A 19766-nucleotide genomic window follows, 5' to 3' on the forward strand; every position below is an offset into this window, starting at 1 on the left:
CGCGCCCCACACCGTGAGTGAGGACCGCGATGCTGGGGAGCCGCTTCAGCCTGGAAGCGGGGCCCTGGGCACGTGGCTTCTGGCTTCTCATTTGGGAGCCGAGATTTTGAACTTGAAAATGAGGTGTATGGCTTGGTCCTTCCAAGCATGCGTCAGGCTTCTCTGGCTCTTCCTTCTTCCTCTTCTGCCATCACGTGTGTGTCCTCCTGGGTAGCCCTGCTGCCTGAGGGCTGGTGACCGCCGTGTGCAGTGCTGACCCCCTGGTAGTGCGTCCAGGCCCCTCGTACTCTGCTTCTCCCAGTGTCTGGTGATACCTGCCACTCACACCGTCACTGGGCTCTGTGCCCTGGCTCACACGTGTCCCCTGCGCTCTTTGTGTCTGCATGTCCACTGCAGGTAAAGGCCCGGCCGCCACCAGGGCAGGGACCTCAGGATCCAAGGTGGGAAGCAAGATCCCCACCCCGAAGGGGGGCCTGAGTAAAATCTCCAGCAGGACGTACACGAAGCGGTGACAGGACGCAGCGCTCGCCTCCAGAGGAGCCGCACAGCTCCCATGACGTGGCCGTGTCTCCTCCGAGCATCCCTAGATGTACTGACCCCCACTTCGCCCCAGCTGCCCCAGGCTCCTGGCCGTGCCTGTCCCGAGTGCAGCCCTGTCTCCTATGGCTCCACTGTCGGGTCTCTGCCCTCCCGGCCCGGGGTCACAGAGGGAGACGGCTCTGCCGAAAGAGCAGCACCAGGCAGGCACATGTAGAGCGACCTCTCCACAGACGCTGGGAGTGATTTCCATAAAGTCCTCGCTCCCGCTAAACCTCTTGCACGTGGGGCTCTCACAGCGCGGGGGATGGTTCACAGGGCTCATGGGGCCAGGATGGGACAAGGTGGGCTGGTGCCTGCGAGTCACCCTGTGCCCCTCCTCCCCAGCTGCAACTCCTCCCCTCAAGGTCGGGGAGGCCATCAGCCTGCAGAGCCTGCAGCAGCATCAAGTAAGGTCAAGGTGGAGAAGTAAGGCCGCTGCCCAGCCCCCTCAGTTCTCACCTGCAGGTGCTCTGAGCATAGCCCACCTGACGCCACCACCCCCATGCTGACCCCCCCCTCCAAGGGATCGGAGGTTAATGCTGATGGCTTCACAGCAGGCCCTTCCTCAGGGGGCTTCAAGTTCTTTACATGCATGAAGCCCTGAAAATATATGAGACATTCCCTGATGCTGCTGCACTCACCTGAGCAGGTGTCAGTCAGAAAGGCCCTTCCTTAAGCCCCTGGGGCAGATGGAGTGACCCCCACCTTGTGTAACTTTCAGAGGAGCCTCCGAGTCTCTGCCCAGCCCATCACACGACCCACTGAGATCCCAGGAAGCTGGAAGTGTATGTTCTTTTCTCCAACACTTTATACCGTACTTTAATAAAAGCCAAGTAAAATGATGAAACCAAATCTCTCCTCACCAGCCCCCAACCAACCCAACCCCCTCAGCCTGTGGAATTGGCTTGCCTGGCTTCAGAGCCAGGTAGCTGTAGGGAAAAGCCAGAGTTTGTCCAAAACGTGCTTGGAAAGGCCACCTTCGTGTCCAGGCCTGTGGTCCCCAGGTGCCCAGCCCACTAGAGACCCAAAGAAGGTAGCCCTGCCCTCCCTGCCCGGCCATGTGCCCAGGGGTACGCCTTCCTCCTGAGTGTGTGACAGGTAGTCTTCCAGGATGCCCACTAGAAACTCACAGAACTGATGAAATTTGTTCTGCACAGTTAATGTAAGAAGTTTTAATTCCATACCATGTAAAATAACAAAAAAAAACCTAGTAGCTCCTTGAGCAAGGTGCTCCCTGGGTGAGTTAGTGACAGTGGACCGGTACTAGTCAGCCTCTGGTGAACTGATACTTTCCCATGTGGGTGACTCAAATTCCTGAGCCAGAGTAAGACTGACGAAGAGAGTTACCTTCAAAAATACACGCTATTAAAGAATTTTAAAGTATGGGGGGGGAGAAATAACAAAAAACTTTACTCGATAGAGCAGCGTACGGATGCCAAGGTAATTATAAAGTGATTCTTCCTGGTTCAAAACGGTGTTGCCATGACCTTCTAACCCATTGCTGAAGTACACATGAAACACTCCTTTAAATAGAACGAGAAAAGTTAACCAAGAAATTATCCTTTTCTCGCCAATCAAAGCTTTTAAGAAACACACATGTAATGTTTTCTGTATATTGTAATGTAAAGATGTTTATAAAAATACTTAATTTTTAGTGATTGACAAAATTAATTGCATTTAAAACAGGTCGATCCTGCTGATTACAGAAGAATCATGTGTTTATGTTCAAATGATTCCTGGCAGTGATAAGTGGCCATTTAAAAGGTTTCCAATTATATGCTATTAAGGAACCAAGAATAAAGGATAAAAAAGTAAAAAGGAACTGCAAGCTGCCTTGGCCATTCATAAATATCTAAACTTGGAACAGTAATTAATAACAAATTTCATTCATGAATATGTTGTGGCTATTTAACAATATTTATTTTATTATTTTCATATTTCAGAGTATTCTAATTTAAAAGAATTATCTATACATTTGGTATTAGAATACAAATGTAAATACTTTTAATGAAAATTTGCAACTTTTTAATGTTTTGGCATAGTTTTCTATTTGTCTTTATTTCAGGTACCAAAATTATAAAACATCTTAAGTAATATATTTTTGTTGTTTCAGGGCTTAGGGGTGAATTCACCCTGAGCATGTGGACATAATAAAAAGATTACTAAATGTTCTGTCCCTTTGAAGACTATACTTGAAAAGCTTATGGTTAAGTTACATCTTCTGTAAACATGCAGGGGTGGCGCATCCCCGAGATGCCACTGAGTCACTGAGGTTTGCTAGGCAAGGGGCAGGGGGCACTAAGTTGCCAGGAGGGCGTCTAGTTCCTAAAATAAGTTATTTGTGGGTTTACTGCTGAAGAAGCTAAAAGACTTTAAGCTTCACATAAATTAGAAATAGTGACCAATTTTATCCTATGGGATAAAGAGAACATTTTATAAACGCTCTAGTTGTGCTCCCATCAGAGGTTCATACCTCTTAATCTCTTCCTGTGTTTTTTTAATTCCTTTTGAAAGAGGGGATTTTTACCAGCCAACAAGGCTATTTTGCTTTTCAAATAAGTAAAACAGTATTTTCTCTGCTGTAGACTGGTTTTAAGCTTTTACTAGTTTTGATTTTATGATTGTTTCCATTTTGAAGTTAGTTTTTTCCATATATATATATATATACATACACACACACATATAAGGGCTTCCCCTTATATGTGGAAAGGGAAGCCTTCCACAAGTGGCTCAGCAGGTAAAGAATCCACCTGCATTGCAGGAGACTTGGGCTCAATTTCTGGGTCAGGAATATCCCCTGGAGGAGGGCATGGCAACCCACTCCAGTATTCTTGCCTGGAGAATCCCTATGGACAGAGGAGCCTGGCGGGCTACAGTCCATAGGGTCACAAAGAGTTGGACACAGTTGCACATATACATAAACTTGAAATTTAGGGGCATTACAGTTTAAACCGCAAAAATCGGTTCTCTTACCTGCATAGGCAGGGTGTGTGAGCGAGCCTATGCACAGGAGGGAGGGGGAAGCTGGTGTGAACTCTGGGAGAGTATGGTTCCATCTGTGCCATTGCTCATCTGCTGTTAAAAACTAGATCAGCACTAAAAACAAAAGCCTGCAAAGCAACGTGTGCCCCGAGTCCTGGGAGCCCAGGGGCCTGCACCCACCCCTCCCCCACTGCTGCCACCACCGGGGGCAGGGAAGCCCTGGGTGGAGGCTGCGCCTCCTGGATCTGGGGTCAGGGCTTAAGGCAGCGACCCCCTAAGCTGCTGCATTGGAAGCAATTCTGTAGAGGTCGTGTGCCCCCACGTGGGTATTCTGGAACGCTCTGAAGACCTGCAGGGCAGCTGCTCTCACCTCCACTGTAGGCAGGGAGACTGGCTCAGTGCCCAAACCTTGCACCTCTGTGCACCCTGGAACGGGGATGTGGGCACAGGTTCCAGGCAGTGGAGTCCAGATTTGCTTGTCTCTGCCTCGGTCCCCCCCGTGCAACGGAGCTGAGAGGAAGATGCTAACAAGGCCCCCACCTACCCCCGTGCACACAGCAGATCCGCCCAGGCAACCTCCACTCTATCAGCTCAGGTGAGGAAGGTGCTGAGCCCACGGCGGGGATGGGGGAGACTGAAGGCGTGGGGCCATCCACCTGCCCGAATGGCCTTGAAATCGCTCCAGGCTTCTTTCTGGCCCAAGGTACCTGGGGATGCTTCCCGGTGGGGCGGAAGCAAGCCCCCCACCACCCCCCCAGCTTCAGGATGAAGGACACCACAGCCTCCACCCCACCCCCACCCAAGTGTGAACACTCAAGTGCAGGGGCAGTGTGCAGGCCCCTCCCCATCAAGAGGTATCCCACAGGGCAAGTGGAGAGTGGAGTCAGATACTGAAAGGGGTGATCTTGTGAGCAGGCAGCCTGGGTCTGGCTCATCCCCATGACCCCCTTTCACGGCCTTTATCCTGAAGGTTGAGGGCTCCCCAGGAGTGGCCCACAGCCACCTCCACACCAGTCATCTGGCCATGCCTTCACTATTAGTGCCTCCTGGTGTCCAGAGACCAGTCCTGGAAATGGGGGGGAGCGGCATCCTGTCTGACACTGGGGCGACTGTTGGCAGCACTGTGAGGTTTCTGAATCGAGATCTTCCTTCCCCTGGGGGGTAAGAACACAATGCTTGGGAGTGCCGTTCACCAAATTCGGGGATCCTAAGGCTGGGCCAGAGGCAAGAGGGCAAGTGAGGCTGGCGCCCAGGGCCTCCAGCCCCCAGCCTCAACCAGGGCAGGGACATGGGCGGGGACCAGGGTATGGACAGTGATGGAACCAGGACTCAGGCAGGGAAGGGGATGGAGAGGGGTCTGGCTGGACTGGCTGCCCCTGCAGGCTGACCCAGCAGCTGGGCCAGGCTGGGGAAGGTGCAGCCATGGCGCTGGGGTCTGCCTGCACCATCCCCAGGATCCACCTCGGCTGTCTTCGTGGACTCACCACAAAGGCATGGGTCCCTTCATGATGGAATCCTGAGTCCGGCGCGTCTAAGCTGTGCACACGGAACCGTCCTGTGGTCTGCCACGTGCAGCTCAGCGCATGCTCTCCACACGGCCATCTGCTCTCAGCTTGTCTCACAATGCACTATTCTCTCTCCTGGGGATGGTGGGTGGCGGTGTCCAGTGTCAGCTCCTATACACCTGTTACTACCCACACTGCCTATCAAGGCAGCTTGTGTTAGCACAAGCTGTCGCACAGCCACCTAGAAACCTACTCCAGGAAACTAAGCAGGCGAGAGGACATGCAGGTCCCAGGAACCGAAAGCCACTGATACTAAGCATGTATGCACAATCTTCCTAGAAGTCACTGAGGAGACCAAACGCTCTTCTGGGTGTGGCTGCAGCGCACACGGAGGGAAGTGCCAGGGTGGACGAGATCTTAGGGGCCTCCCCTCACCTCTCCTGACCTTGGGACAGTCACCGCCTGTCCTTCACAGATGGAACTGGTCACAACGTGACAAAGACAAAAACGTGTCTTTCCTGTGTGGGGTCACAGGGTGACAAGGGTGAAATCAGTGCAGCACAAAGGCTCTGCTGGAAATAAACACGGTATATTCACAGCAGACTTCCCAGGTGGCACCATGGTAAAGAATGTGCCTGCCAGTGAAGGAGATGCCAATCCCTGTGTCCTGAAGATCCCCCGGAGGAGGAAATGACAACCCACTCCAGTATTCTAGCCTAGAAAATCCCCCTGGACAGAGGAGGCTGGCGGGCTACAGTCCATGGGGTTGAGAGTCAGACGCGACTTGAGCACGCGTGCACGCACACACACACACTACAGTCCATGGGGTTGAGTCAGACACGACTGAGCGTGCGCACACGCACACACACACACACACACACACACTACAGTCCATGGGGTTGAGTCAGACACGACTGAGTGCGCACGCACACACACACACACACACTCATTCAAATGTACTGAAACACCAGAGAGCAGACAACGCACAAGAGCCACCCACACACAGATGACTCACACAGACCCAGGCCTGGGCCTGCACCATATACAGGAAGTGCAAAAAAGCAGCAAAACTACAGTGCCAGGGTACAAGGGGGTGCTGTAGGGACTGGAGATCATTGTTTTCTTGAGCTTCATGATGGTACACAGATGTGTTGCGTCTGGACTAAATCCACTTACGCTGTGTGCACACTTTTCTGGAAGTCCATCACCCTTCAATACAATGTTCAGAAATTTCCAAACAAAGTAAAACTGGCAGTTCTGCTGGGGTGAGGGGCTAACAAAAACAGGAGCAGAGAATAGTACAGTCGACCTCAGCACTATTCCTCTCACCCCCTCCTCCAAACATTTCCGGCCCGTGGGTCCAAACACAGGGAAACTGTCTGCTCCCAAGCAGCCTCACAAACTTGCCTACCCAACAGAAACGCCTGTGGAGCGTGTAAATCCCCACACCCGAGCTGCAGCCCAGACTGCTAGGCCAGCATCTCTGGACAAGGGGGCTGGTGCCTCATTCATTTCTAATGTCCTGGTGACTCCAATACACAAACCACTAACCTATAAAGAAAAAAAGTGCACAAGGTGCTTGTTAAAAACAGCAAAGACGACTTATTTGACGCTTGCAACAAGGGAAAGTCATCTCAACTCTGATTACAGGACGGCTGGGGCTTTATAGGGCTTCCCGGGTGGCGCAGTGGTAAAGAACCCACCTGCCAACGCAGAAGTTGAGGCGCAGGTTCGATCCTTGGGTCGGGAAGATCCCTTGGAGGAGGAAATGGCAACCCACTGCACTGTTCTTGCCTGGAGAATCCCATGGACAGAGGAGCCTGGCCGGCTACAGTCCATGGGGTCGCAGGATCAGACACGACTCAAGTACACAGGCACGGGGGTGATTACAGCCACAGGGCAGGGAGAGGGAGCCAACATATGGGAAACTACCGAGATGAACTTGGTTGAGTTTGAAGGCTAGAGGACTGTGCCACCCGGAAACGTGTACTTCAGTACATTGGCTATTCTGAGCTGTGTGCCCCTGAAAATCGGTCAATGCAGGGAGAGGCTTGTCTGAACTTCCCTTCTTGCCTAAACAGCCTTCCAGAGGAACTCAGTCGTCCGAGACCCCCGAGGGACTAGGAGGAACAACATAGCCGGTGTCACACGGTCCTCCCGCCCGTCCGTCTTCTAAGGCCCGTTGCTCTCCCCTAAAAGCCACTCATCTCCTCCCCCTTCGCCCTGTATGTGGGCGTTTAGCCCGGGGAGTCACGACGTTCCCGGGCACCTTCCCCGGGCCGTGAGGTCGACGCGTCCTCTCCGGTCTTTCTTAGGGACTCGGTCGTCCCCGCTGCTTCCCGACAGCCTCGCGGGTGGGAGGGCTCGACCAGCGGCCAGATGCTCCAAAGTCCCACGCCCACAGCGAGAACAGGGTCCAAGGCTCTACCCGACTCCTTTAAGAAGCTCGCGGCGGCGCTCTAGCGTCCGCGCCGCTCTCGATGGCGCCTTCCGGCCCATACCGGAAGTTTCACCGCTTGCCCCGGAAGCGCACCGGCAGGGGCTGCGGGAGCGGCGGCACGATGGCGGCGGCTGCTGCGGTGTCAGAGGCTTGGCCAGAGCTGGACCTGGCGGAGCGGGAGCGACGGCGGGAGCTGCTGCTGACGGGGCCCGGACTGGAGGAACGAGTGCGCGCGGCGGGCGGGCGGCTGCCTCCGCGGCTCTTCACCCTACCGCTGCTGCATTACCTGGAGGTGAGCGGCTGCGGGAGCCTGCGCGAGCCGGGCCCAGGCCTGGCGCAAGGCCTCCCGCAGCTGCACAGCCTCGTGCTGCGGCGCAACGCGCTGGGGCCCGGCCTGAGTCCAGAGCTCGGCCCGCTGCCCGCGCTGCGTGTGCTCGACCTTTCGGGCAACGCGCTGGAGGCGCTGCCACCGGGCCAGGGCCTAGGCCCCGCCGAGCCGCCGGGCCTCCCGCAGCTGCAGAGCCTCAACCTTAGCGGCAACCGGCTGCGCGAGCTGCCGGCCGACCTGGCGCGGTGCGCGCCGCGCCTGCAGACCCTCAACCTCACCGGCAACCGCCTGGACGCCTTCCCCGCCGCGCTCTTCCTCCCCGGCGCGCTGCCGCTGCTCAGCGAACTGGCGGCGGCTGACAACTGCCTCCGGGAGCTCAGCCCTGACATCGCCCACCTGGCGTCGCTCAAGGTCAGCGGGGCGGGCGGGCGAGCGGGGCGGGCCCTCTGGTAGCCGCAGTGGTCGATCTTCTCCCGGTGTTGAGCCGTTCCTTCTCTGCCAGGAAGGGCCACCGCAGCGTCGGCACCGCTGGGAAGCCAGTCCACCCCCAGGTCCCTTCCCACTCGCCTGACCTCCATCCTCGGGTGGTCTCGCGGCTCTTATCACATTCTGCTCACAACTGGGCTTTAACGCTTAACACTTTGATTGTGTTTCTTGATTGCCAACTGGATGGGCTTCCCGCTCAGGTCGGAAGCAGGTCAGCAGCAAGGACTCATTGCTAAATGTTTGTATCTCCAAGTATTTGCGAAAAGACAGTGAGGTAGCTCTGTGCGCGGGACCTCCCAGACAGGCAGGAAGCTGTGAAATGACTGGAATTGCATAAGGCCCCTCGTGTGATCTCACAGGATAGTTCACTTGATCCCAGCAGCGACTTTTCAAGGCAAGGGTTGTTATTCCTGTCTACAGGATGCAGGAAGGATTGCCCAGAGTACACAGCGAATAGCTTGCAGCATTCTTTAGACTGTTCTGTCTAGGGACTGCTTGCTTGTTTTATTTATCCAGGGACCCCAGGTCAAACAATGCTGGGCTCATAACTAAGGCCTAGCAAATCTATTGAGGAAGAGACAGAAGGGCAGAGGTTGCGGTACCATGGCCTAAGTCCAGTTTAGAGGCTGAGGCTCTTGTCCTTAAAGAGGCAGGCCTCTGTTTCTTTCACTTGTTTTCCATCCCTTTTGTGCAGTCTTATCAAATGTGTATGCAGTTTAGCAACTGACCTTTTTGCAGCGGGAATTGCTCTTGAGATGTTGCCAACTCATTTTACAAATGTCTATGTGTCAGGATTAAAAAGCAGAGACATCGCTTGCCGACAAAGGTTGGTATAGCCCAATCTGTGGTTTTCCCGGTAGTCATGTAGGGATGTGAGAGTTGGATCATAAAGAAGGCCGAAGAATTGATGCTTTCAAATTGTGGTGCTGGAAACAACTCTTGAGAGTCCCTTGCACACCAAGGAGATCAAATCAGTTAATCCTAAAGGAAATCAACCCTGACTATTCATTGAAAGGACTGATGCTGAACCTGAAGCTCCAATACTTTGGCCACTTGATGTAAAGAGTCAACTCATTGGAAAAGATCCTGATGCTGGGGTGACAGAGGATGAGATGGTTGGATGGCATCACTGACTCGATAGACATGAGATAGTGGGGGACAGAGGAGCCTGGCGTGCTTCAGTCCATGGCATTGCAAAGAGTTGGACACAACTTAGCTTCTAAACAACAACATCATTGTGTCAGGATAGAAGTCTGTGTGTGGAGGGTCACAAGAACAGAGTGACGCACACTTGCTGGTGTTTCCAGGAAGGCGCTGAGGAGGCTCCTGGAACGACTCCCAGACACTGGTTCCCAGGGCTGTAGCTTCCCTAAGAGGCTCGTGTGACACATGGTGTAAGCCCTTTCTGTTCCGTCACCCATCTCCTCTTGATTTTACAGAAGGTAAAAGTTTGGGTTTGTTTTGTTCCTTTAATGTTCTGTGTACCTCTGCATATCTGCCCAGTAAAGTCGTCTTTGTTGTATCCAGAATGCCCTCACTCAGGTCAGAGAGAATGTCTCACTGCTCCACCTCCAGTTTCCTGGCCCACCTTGTTCCCATTTCTAGACTCCCATCCATTTCTGTTACTTGAAGAGGCCATTTCTTGGAGAGCGTCACGTCAGAGCTGCTGGGAATCTGCTTGGACTTGGATGTCCTTTGGGAGCCTTTTCTAAAGTGATCCCTCCCTGGGGGAACGGCTGCTCGAACTGGGTGAAGCAGAGTCCCTCCACCTGCTGGAGCTGCAAGGACACCGGTTTTCTCTGTCCTTCCTGCACTGTGGGGGGACAGCCGAGCTCAGAACCGGAAAGTGTGGGTTCAGTTCAGCGTCTTGTAGTAGCGCCCTGGGCTCCTGCCCATCCCCTGCCCCGTGAACACTGTGAGGGTGACCCTGGTGTCATGAAGAAAGCGTGGTGACAGTGCTGGCGCGTGTCTTCTGTGGCTACATAGCCGTGCCAGGGTTGTGGCTTAACACGACAACAGCAGTTTTCTTGGCGCCCCGTCATCCGCTCTGGGCTGGCCCAGCTGGCCCAGCGCCTCCTGGCTGCTGATGGCCCGTGTGGCCGCCGTCAGCTGCTGTGGGCTCAGCCTGGGCTCAGCTGACATGGCTGACTCCTCTCCCTGTGTCATCTCGGGACGTCTCCTGCCCCAGCCAGATGGTCTGCCCTCACGTGGTAGCTCAGGGCTCTGGAGCCGGGCCTTCTTGGGAAGCAGACACAGACCCCACAGCCCGCTGAGCCCACTGCATCCTGCTGTTTCTGTAAGCAGTGCTCAGTTGGGAGTCGTGGGAGACGCAGCACATGGATGTGGACACCTGGAGGGGCCGCCAGAGTGACAGCACACAGCCCCTGCTTGTCCCACTCAGCCCCCGTCCACAGAGGGCCCCTGAGAGCGCCTTGGTGTCCACTCACCTGGGAGTCGTGCACCAGACCCTCGTCTGCACTACAGCCACGGGGGCAAGGAGGCTGCACAGAGAGCTGTGCTCCCTTTCCCGGCCCACGCTGCTTGGAGAGCCCAGCTTCCTCCTTGGCCCAGCCTCAGGGCCCCCAGCCAGGCTTCTCCCCACCGGGTTCCATTACCCATGGACTCAGCCGCTGTACTGTGATGAGCCAGAGATGGGCCCCCACACAGCACTCTGCCCTGTCAGTGACCGCTCCCCAGACCCGTGGCGCTCCCGTTGGGGACCGCTGGAGGGATGGGCAGGACACACACGCCCCCAGCTGTCCTGGGACAGCACATTTGTCAGCTGAAGGAGCACCGTGTCCAGGGTTTGTCCCAGTCCTGCCAGTGCCAGGCCCAGTGTCACTCACATACAGGACTCCTCCCAGAATCAGCTTCCACAAAGAAGTGTCTTTCCATCTTTTTATTTTATCAGTTGATGCTGGAGATGGTGGGTCCTGGGCCCCTCAGCTGGAGCAGAGGGGTTCTTCCACACCCCCAGGGATAGTGTGTGTCTGTGGTCTCAGCCAGGAAGTTAGGGTCCTTACCCTGCAGTGTGGCCCATCAGTGGTGAAGACTGGCCGTGCCCAGCCAGTGTCACCTACAGGAAGGAGGGAATGGGTGGGTGTCCTGGGAAGATGCTTTGAAGGGGGTGCCTCCAAGTGCACTTAATTCTTCCCTTGCTGATTATGCATTTCTTACCTTCTGCCCTCCTGTGCAATTAAACTCCCTGTGTGGATGTTACGTCTGGGTTTCTCCCATCTCCTGGAGCCCCAACACCGACCCCCCACCCCCCCCCCCACCCCCCCAGCGCTCCTGGTCCATTTGGGAAACCTATGGACTCCACTCCACATCAAATCTGCGGTTTACGTGGGGCTGGGCATGGCACATGGTGCTGCTGGGGTCAGTTTTTGCTTGTTAGTGGTCTCCAAGCCCCCAGAGACCCAGCAGCTGCCCAGTCCCCTCCTCTGCCCAGGGCCTCAGGGCATGTCCTGAGCTGCCACCACTTGTTGCTCAGAAATACCCAGTGTTAGTGATTGTTGCCCTGTATGACCCCACCCTAGTACCACTGCACCTGCCCTGTGGAGACCACTTCACCAGGCTGCTGGCCTGGCATAGCTCTGTTAGGGCTGGGGATCCGTCCTGCCCCCATTCCTTGCTGGCGCCTCCCCTGCTGCTGTCTCAGGGCCTGCTCACCACGGAGGCAGATGCACTCCACCGCCAGCGGCTGTGGTTTCACGCCACAGAGGTGCCAGTGGAGTCCAAGCTGTTCGGCCAAAGCCCGTCTGGATGGTACAGGAGACCCCAAGGCTGGACGTGCAGGTCAAACCTGACTGTGACACAGCAGCCCTTTGCTCCTGCTCACAGCCTCCCTGCGGGCACGGGGCCCAGCTCATCTGGCCCCAGCCTGGCTGAGTGTGCACGTGCAGACCCAGTCTAGGTGGCCCTGGCCAGTCCTCCAGAGCAGGCGTCTTCTGATGCAGGACACGTGGGCTCAGCACTGCCCAACTGCGGGACAGGGGCATCGCCATGTCCTATTGGGTGGGGGTGGCGGGGGGCAGGGTGTCACAGGGTGGCCTGGAAGGGCCACGTTTCAGCCCATCTGCCCACCTGTCCAGTCTCGCCCACATGGAGGGCAGGAGAGGCAACACTGACCGCTGAGGTAACCTGCAGCCCGGTGACCACTGAGTATTCAGTCCCTGGGGACACTTGGAGACTGCACTGGGCTCACCTTTTCTGTTTCCAGGTTGAGTGCAGGATCAGAGCCTGCCTGGCAGTTGCTCCCTTTTCCCCAGGCCCCTGGTCCTGCCAGGCGGAGGCTCTTGTGCCGCACACCCACCTGCCGTGGCCCTGCACACTGCCGTCCCGGCCTCGCTGCAGCCTGACTGCCGAGCCAGAGGGCCCCAGACAGCAGTGATAAAGAAGGGTCCCTTTGTAACTTGGGGTTGCCTTCTGTGTAACCACAAGAAGCCCCTGCCCACCTTCCCAGCTGGTGACAACCCTGCCACCGGCTGTGGGTCTTTGGGGACCACTGTGTCCCAGTCAGGACCAGGACTCCTCGCAGGCCATGCTGGTGTGAGTGCTGCTCCCTGAGTGTCCAGAGGAGCCTGCCCGCTGGGTTGTCACTGGGGCTCCGCAGTGCTCTCACCCAAGCACTCCCTGGTCCTGAGTCCTCAGGAGGCCCTTGCCACCCATCACTGTCTCACTTTTCAAAGACCAGGAGGCCCCTGTGCTCACTCCAGCTAAACCAGGCCAGCAAGCTTCTCCCCAGGCCACCCTGTCAAGTCCCTAAGCCCAGGACAGGTGTAGGCAAAGCTGTGCAAGGTCTTGCCAGAGCTCCCCACAAGAAGCCATTTACTTGCAGGGCTGGATGGCCCCTGGGACAGTGATGTGGCCAGTCTCCTGCGAGGGGCTGTCCTCTTTACCACCAACTGAGTTGTTCCTCACCTCCCCCACCCCTAGGGCATAGGACCCCCTGCCCTCCACCCACCACCTCTTAGCCCAGGTCAGCGACACTCATGACTGCTTCCCTCATCCTCCTGTCTCTTACGGGCCTCCTGATGCGCAGACAGCAGTGGCCCCCCACTCCCTCCCACATCACAGCAAAGGGCCCAGAGACCTCCCAGCATTGACGTAAATGCACCATCACAAACACGGTACAGGAGGACCCCGTGTGCTGGAAACGCCACATCTCAGCGTGGAGCGCGACGCTGTCACTCATGCTCTGTTCTTTCTCTTCTGCTCATTTACTTGCAGACATCTTGGGGCTTCCCTGGTGGCCTTGCAATGCCAGGGGATGTAGGTTTGATCCTTGGTCTGGAAATTAAGATCACACATGCCATGGGGCAACTAAGGCCACCAAATAAATATTGAAAATGATAAAAACACTATCACCATTTTGTGGGAAATGTTTTTCATGTGAAGTTCCTACTTGTCCTTAACCAAACATTCCCCTCCTTCCTTGCTGTCTTTTTCCTCACCCTAACCGTCGACCTGAAACTGTGCTGTAGTTGACAACCATGAGCACACAGTGATCAAGCAGCATTTTAGAGAGACGACTGGCAGGCCATCCACACCTCCCCTCGGTGGACAGTCCACGTTGTCCATACTGGGCACCGGGCCAGGGGCAAGCATGGCGTGTGCTGTGTTGCTGATACAGGGCAGACAGTCAATAAGGGTGGGCCTTGGCGCCTCTCATGGCCCAGCAACAGGCCAGAGCTGGGGATCTGATGTGTCCCGGTCTCCCTCACAGACGCTGGACCTGTCCAACAACCAGCTGAGCGAGATCCCGGCAGAGCTGGCTGACTGCCCAAAGCTCAAGGACATCAACTTCAGGGGGAACAGGCTGCGAGACAAGCGCCTGGAGAAGATGGTCAGCGGCTGCCAGACCAGGTCCATCCTGGAGTACCTGCGTGCTGGGGGCCGGGGCCGGGGCCGAGGCAAGGCCGAGGGCCCCGACAAGGAGGAGGGCCGGCGGAAGAGGCGGGAGAGGAAGAAGAGGGAGAGCGGCGAAGGCGCAGACGCTGTAGTGGACGAGGCCAGCCGGCTGCTGCTCCGGGTCCTGCACGTCTCGGAGAACCCCACCCTGCTGACCGTCCGGGCAAGCCCCGAGGTCAGGGATGTGCGGCCATTCTTCGTGGGCGCCGTCGTGCGGGGCATGAATCTGCGGCCCGGGAATGCGCTCAAGCGGTTTCTGTCCTGCCAGGTGGGTGCCCACAGCTGTGTGCGTGGGGCGGGGAGGATGGGCCGTGGGCCTGGCGTCCTTGGGCGTCACTCCTGCACAGCGCCTGGGTTTCCTCCCCTGACCCGGCCTGGGTCTGGGCGGGTGGGGAGAGGCCTCCATCCTGAGTCTTTGAAATGTCACTAGTACACTCCTGTAGTAAGGGACACACTTGATCTCACATGAGATAGTATTAGGACTGTCAGCTCTCGCCAGCACGTTATTGGGTGAGTTGTTGAGTGTCTGTGACAAGAGGAATTTGTTGTCTTTATGTGCCATCTGCCCAGGTTTTAAAATAAACAGCACATCCTTGCCCGTGGGAAACCCCAAGCATGGTTGCGTGGCTGAGGCCACCTGTGGAAGGCCGTGCATTCAGGGAGGGAGCCGAGCCAGGACCTGAGATCCGGGCTGGTTTTTCTTGTGAAGTCACACTTGTGCTTATTCACTCATAAACTTAGCTCGAGATGGATCCTTGGAAGTGTTGAGCATCGTGTAGTAAGAGTTGGGGAAAGAGAACATCCTGCTAGTAAGCAGATAACAGTTCTCTAAGGAAGGTTCCACAAGAGAAACAGGTGGCTGGGGAGGTAGAGAAAGGCAGCAGGTGGGGCTGCTCTGGAGGCCAGGGCACGCTGAGCGCCACCGCCCTGGATTCCCCTGCTGCAGACGAAGCTGCACGAGGACCTCTGTGAGAAGAGGACGGTAGCCACCATCGCAACCCACGACCTCAGAGCTGTCCGGGGGCCTCTGCTCTATGCCGCCCGCCCACCACAGGACTTCAAGGTGAGGCTCACAGCCCAGTGTGCAGTCTCAGTGTTCCGTCTGTGGCTTTAGAAAGGCATACGTGTGGACGATTGTCAGAGCATCCTGGTTAGAATGTGACCCTGCTCTGCTGCAAGAGGATAAGGCAGGCTGTGTCAAGTTATTTTCAAAAGTAAATTCATTTAAGGAGGTGTGATTTGAAAGTGATTCCTTCACCTGCTCATTAACTTAACCAAAACTGCTATTTACATCGCAGTTGCAAACCCCCTGATCTGGGGCTGACTGCAGTGTGCGTTGTCCTGTCAAGGTCCTGCTCCTAGTCTCTGTTCCTACATGAGGCATTGCGGGCCCCGGCAGAGGAGGGTTCCCCAGGGATGGCTGCCTCAGAGCCACAAGCGTGGGGATGCACTTGTGCCTTAAGGGGTTTCAGGTTCAGCCCCTGGGGTAACCTTTGAAGGCACGTGTCCACACGTGGCGTGGAGGGAGAGCTCTCAACCAGCTGGCCCTCTGGCTGGGACCCACAGCACCAGGCCAGTGTGAAGCTCTCCCCCTTGTAGATCATCCCCCTGGGGCGCCGGGAGGTCAAGGCCAAGGACCTGGTGCGCCAGCTGCAGCTGGAGGCCGAGGAGCACAGGAAGCAGAAGAAGCGGCAGAGCGTGTCGGGCCTGCACAGGTTGGCGAGGGGACTCCCTCCTCCCGGGGACTCACTCTGGGGGCGCTCCCACTGTCAGCACTGCGTCTCCTGGCTTCAGAGAATCAGTGCCTGGCAGGGGTGTCATCTGGGGAAGGGGGGCCTTTGGCACATCCACTAAGTGCCTGGGACAGAGGCCAAGGCAGGGGGCAGCCGGGCCCACCGGCTGGGATTGGGCCCCTTGGAGGCCCAGGGAACGTGCCCTTGCCCTGACAGAGAGCCCCCTCCAGCCTGCGTTTACGCCGAGCCTGAGACTGTGGGTGCTCCACCAGGTACCTGCACTTGCTGGACGGGAAGGAGCACTACCCCTGCCTCGTGGATGCAGACGGCGATGTGATCTCCTTCCCACCGATCACGAACAGCGAGAAGACCAAGGTGGGGGCTGCTGTCAGCATCTGAGTGTTTCTGAGGCCACGTCACGTGTCTCGTTCGCCTGCATCGCTGCTGGCGTCCGTGGCCGCCCACGACTCACCGTGTGCGCTGCGCTCCTCGGGGGGCCATGTCTGGGTCCATGTGCCACAAGGGGTTTTCTGCAGGAGAGACATCAGAGCTGAGGCGTCTGCTTGTGATAACTTGGTTCTTTCCTGAAATCTTCCCAATTTCTTTTTAAGATTAAGAAAACCACAAGTGATCTGTTTCTGGAAGTGACGAGCGCCGCCAGCCTGCAGATTTGCAAGGATATTATGGACGCACTCATCCTGGTGAGCCAGCCCTGCCCCACCCTGCGCATGCCACCCACCAAGGCACTGGCTCCACAGGACTGATGGCCCCATCCATGGCCCTTTACCATGACTTCCCTGGGTTGGCTTTTCTCTCTCGATTAAGAAGATCTTTTTCATTTTCAGAAAATGGCAGAAATCAACAAGTACACTCTGGAAAACAGAGAAGAAGGCTCCCTCTCGGACCCCGAGTCTGACGCCGTCTGTGGACACGGCTCGGACCCCAAGGCGACTCCAGGTGCCGAAGCGACAGGGAGCACCCCGCTGGTGGTGGAGCAGGTCCGGGTGGTGGACGAGGAGGGGCACCTGAAGGTGGTGTACCCGTCCAAGACGGACTTGGACTTCACCGCTGCCCATGTGACCGTGCTGCGCTGATGGCCAGGCTGCCACCTGAGGCTCCCAGGTTGCGCCATCCACCGCGCCAGCTCCTCGGGGCTTCCGTGGGGTGGTATTAAACAATTCTTCACCTCGGTGTTCATAGGATATATACACCCTCTGTTCAGTTCTCCATCTGGCCTGCCGTCGGGGGAGGCCACAGTGTCCGCCTTCACAGCCTGACTGACTGCCAGCGCTCTTTATGAAGTCACTCAAATGTTGGAATTAACTGCTCACAGGGTTCTGCAATCATGTAGACACACAGCGAATCACTGTATTCAGGGGGAAAAGGACACCATAATTGGTGTGAATGTTCAGCTCTAGGTTGAGAAGCTGAACCCTGTGTGTGTTCCTGAGCTGCACAGTTATTTTTCTACGATTCAGGGTCTTTTAAAGTCCTCTGGCGCCAGCACTGCAGCTTAGAGACAAGGGGCAACGTCAGGGTCTCCAGGTGCCGTAAACCGTCATCTTTTTATAAAAACATTTTTTTAATGTGACCTTAGAATTGGTCCAATCATTTTTCTTACTAGTGCTGCTGGATGCTTTGGGGGCGGGCTGCAGAGCCTGCCGGTGAGTGACAGCCCTCCCACTGCACTGGCCAGACCTGGGGTGGGGTGGGGGTCACTCTTGTAAACCAGCACCACCAGGTGTCACTCCTGAGTCTGGAGGACAGTGCGCAGGTTTCCCACCACAAAACAGGCTTCCCGGCGTGGACAGGGCGGTCAGCCATGCTCAGCTCGAACCAGGATGAGCTGATGGTGCCTGGAGAGATGTGAGGAGCCTGACACTTGGAACCACAGGGCACGTGCCCTGAGAGGCTCAGCATCACCCAGCCTTCTAGGTGATTCCAGCTCCACCTGGCAGTTCTCAGACTTCACTGCTCGAGGAGCAGCCGGGATGGGACAGTGGGACCCGCCAGCTTCCCCATTGTGGAGTGACACCATGGCTTCTCTGCAGTTTGACCTGCGAAGGACAGTTAGTGTGTTTTGTCAGAAGGACAGTTTTGGGGAGGCAATAGCGAGAGCCCCACCGGACCCCAGTGTGCAGCCATCAGCAGCAGAGAGGCCCACACCCCGCACACACGGCCTGCCGCACAGCCATGTGGGTTTCCCAGGGCCCAGCCAGCCCACCTGGAAGGATGTGGCAGGGCTGTCTTGACACCCAGCCCAGCTCTGCAGTTGCCAGCATGACTGCCAATCGTCAGCCCTGGGGCGGCCACACTTAGGCAGGCAGAAGAGGGCGCCCGTGACTGTTCCCCAAACCTACCGGATGTCTGCCTGGTGCCTCCACGTTGTCACTCTGTGACCTCTGGCTGTCAAGGCTGCTGACGCTGTGGCTGGGATGGGCGCGGACATCACAGCAAAGCCCTGCAGGGAGCTCTAGGCCAGGGCCACAGCCAAGCTGCTCCCTTGGCTCCCAGCTGGCTTCAGCGGCCACATGTCACCAGATCTGGGGCCTCCCTGATGGTGGGGAGGCTGCCAGCCCTCCGCTCTTCTGGGGCAGCTTGATTGCGTGTGAAGTTTGGAAACATATTTAATGTACAGCAGGAAAACTCTGATGTTTTTCAGTCCAGCCCTCTAATAAAAAATGTTTGATAAGAACATCTGGGCTCCTTCCTGGTGAATCCTTCCCAGGATTTCTGGAGGAGGGTGTGGGGAGTGTCGGTGGGAGAACTGAGGACCAGGGCCCCCCTAGCCACAAATAGCAGGACACAGTTACCACCTGTCACAGGGGCCTGGCCCAGAGAGGCTGCTGCCCTCAACCCCACCCCTGTCCTGGGAACCAGCTCCTGTGGCAGTGCACAGAAGACCCCCACCCAGGGACAAACATGAAGGAGTCAAGTTGCTGGGACCCCAGCAGACCACCCCAATCCTAAACTGCTGAGGGAGGGGCCAAGCCCTTCCCTTCTCCCTACTCCCCCAGGGCTGCCGGGACATGGCCTCCACCCTGGCTACGGAGTCCATCTGGGGCCCTGGGCAGAGGGGTGGGGTTGGGAGGAGGGGTCTCAGGTAGCTCGTGTACGTGGGGGGAGGGGGGGCGGGGTGTGTGCCCTGTGTGTCCCTGCCTGCAACCCCCACCATGGGCCAGGCACCCAGTGCAAGCAGAGCCCAGGGGCCAAGGTCACAGAGCATCCATCAGGGTGTAAACTGGTGGCCCCAGCTCTCCATTCTGAGACCCACTGGGTCATGGGGGCACACGGGGTAGGGCTGGCCAGACCCAGGCCAGACCCAGGCACTGTGTACAGCTGACTGCTGGCAGCCCCTGCCCACCTCCCTGCCTTGCCCTGGGCAAGACACTCCTATGCATCAGCAGACTTGTTTCTGTGGTGGAGGGAGGGGGGCTCCCAGAGGAACATGGCCCTGGAGGCTGCAGGCCATCTCAGAAGCCAGGGAGGCCAAGCCGGCCTCAGAAAGAGGGAGTAGGGTGCAGGGGACAGCCAGGGTGACTCCTCCCTTCTGTCCCGCACCGTCACCCCACTCCTGTCCAAGGCTACACCAGGCCTTGGGAGGTCCAGCCCCTGTACCCCTGGACTGGACTGCTGACCACTTAGAGCCCAGGGAGGCCACCCAGCCTAAATCTGCCAGGCTGGTGGCCCCTGCCCACCTCCCCACAGTCCCCACCCCAGTGCTAGTCCTGAGATGGCAAGAGGGGACTCCCAACTGGGGCATCAGAAAGAGGCCAGACAGGTGTGGGTCAGCTGGCGCC

General features: G+C 56.8%; 2 protein-coding genes and 2 long non-coding RNA genes across 9 annotated transcripts in view; 2 read left to right on the top strand and 2 right to left on the bottom strand.

Annotated features, from left to right (window-relative positions):
- The window catches only part of CEP104 (centrosomal protein 104), a 41229-nt gene extending 38483 nt beyond the window's left edge, over positions 1-2746 (top strand). For all 5 annotated transcript variants that reach the window (XM_069544848.1, XM_069544851.1, XM_069544847.1 and 2 more), the window contains one exon: positions 397-2746. In XM_069544848.1, the coding sequence (XP_069400949.1) occupies positions 397-512 (116 nt within the window). In that variant the 3' untranslated portion in view covers positions 513-2746. The remainder of the gene's footprint in view (positions 1-396) is intronic.
- LOC138416108 (uncharacterized) overlaps positions 1-7548 on the bottom strand; it is a 19864-nt gene extending 12316 nt beyond the window's left edge. The window contains exon 1 of the long non-coding RNA XR_011247543.1: positions 6770-7548. This is a non-coding gene — a long non-coding RNA (uncharacterized lncRNA). The remainder of the gene's footprint in view (positions 1-6769) is intronic.
- Positions 6649-18661, top strand: LRRC47 (leucine rich repeat containing 47). Its single transcript, XM_069544853.1, has 7 exons — positions 6649-8245; positions 14049-14501; positions 15180-15296; positions 15833-15948; positions 16239-16341; positions 16578-16667; positions 16812-18661. Exons 1-7 carry the CDS (start codon positions 7547-7549, stop codon positions 17058-17060), a joined length of 1827 nt encoding a protein of 608 aa, XP_069400954.1. The 5' UTR covers positions 6649-7546; the 3' UTR covers positions 17061-18661.
- LOC138416106 (uncharacterized) lies at positions 11205-19669 on the bottom strand. 2 transcript variants are annotated; one of them, XR_011247539.1, is made up of 6 exons: positions 18327-19669; positions 16754-18023; positions 16243-16496; positions 13440-13612; positions 11993-12330; positions 11205-11396 (listed from the first exon to the last, which is right to left on the bottom strand). It is a non-coding gene; the product is annotated as an uncharacterized lncRNA (long non-coding RNA). The 2 variants fall into 2 exon arrangements; XR_011247540.1 differs by having other exon boundaries at positions 13416-13612.
- Between the last annotated feature and the right edge of the window lie 97 nt (positions 19670-19766).

Source organism: Ovis canadensis, chromosome 12 (assembly GCF_042477335.2).
Source record: "Ovis canadensis isolate MfBH-ARS-UI-01 breed Bighorn chromosome 12, ARS-UI_OviCan_v2, whole genome shotgun sequence".
Lineage (NCBI taxonomy): Eukaryota > Metazoa > Chordata > Mammalia > Artiodactyla > Bovidae > Ovis > Ovis canadensis.

Bases quoted from the DNA above. Each gene is read 5' to 3' on its own strand.
- LRRC47 (XM_069544853.1), top strand. From the start codon at position 7,547: ATGGCGCCTTCCGGCCCATACCGGAAGTTTCACCGCTTGCCCCGGAAG. The intron at 15,297-15,832 runs GTGAGGCTCACA...TCCCCCTTGTAG, and splicing joins GCCCACCACAGGACTTCAAG to ATCATCCCCCTGGGGCGCCG. The intron at 16,668-16,811 runs GTGAGCCAGCCC...TTTCATTTTCAG, and splicing joins TTATGGACGCACTCATCCTG to AAAATGGCAGAAATCAACAA.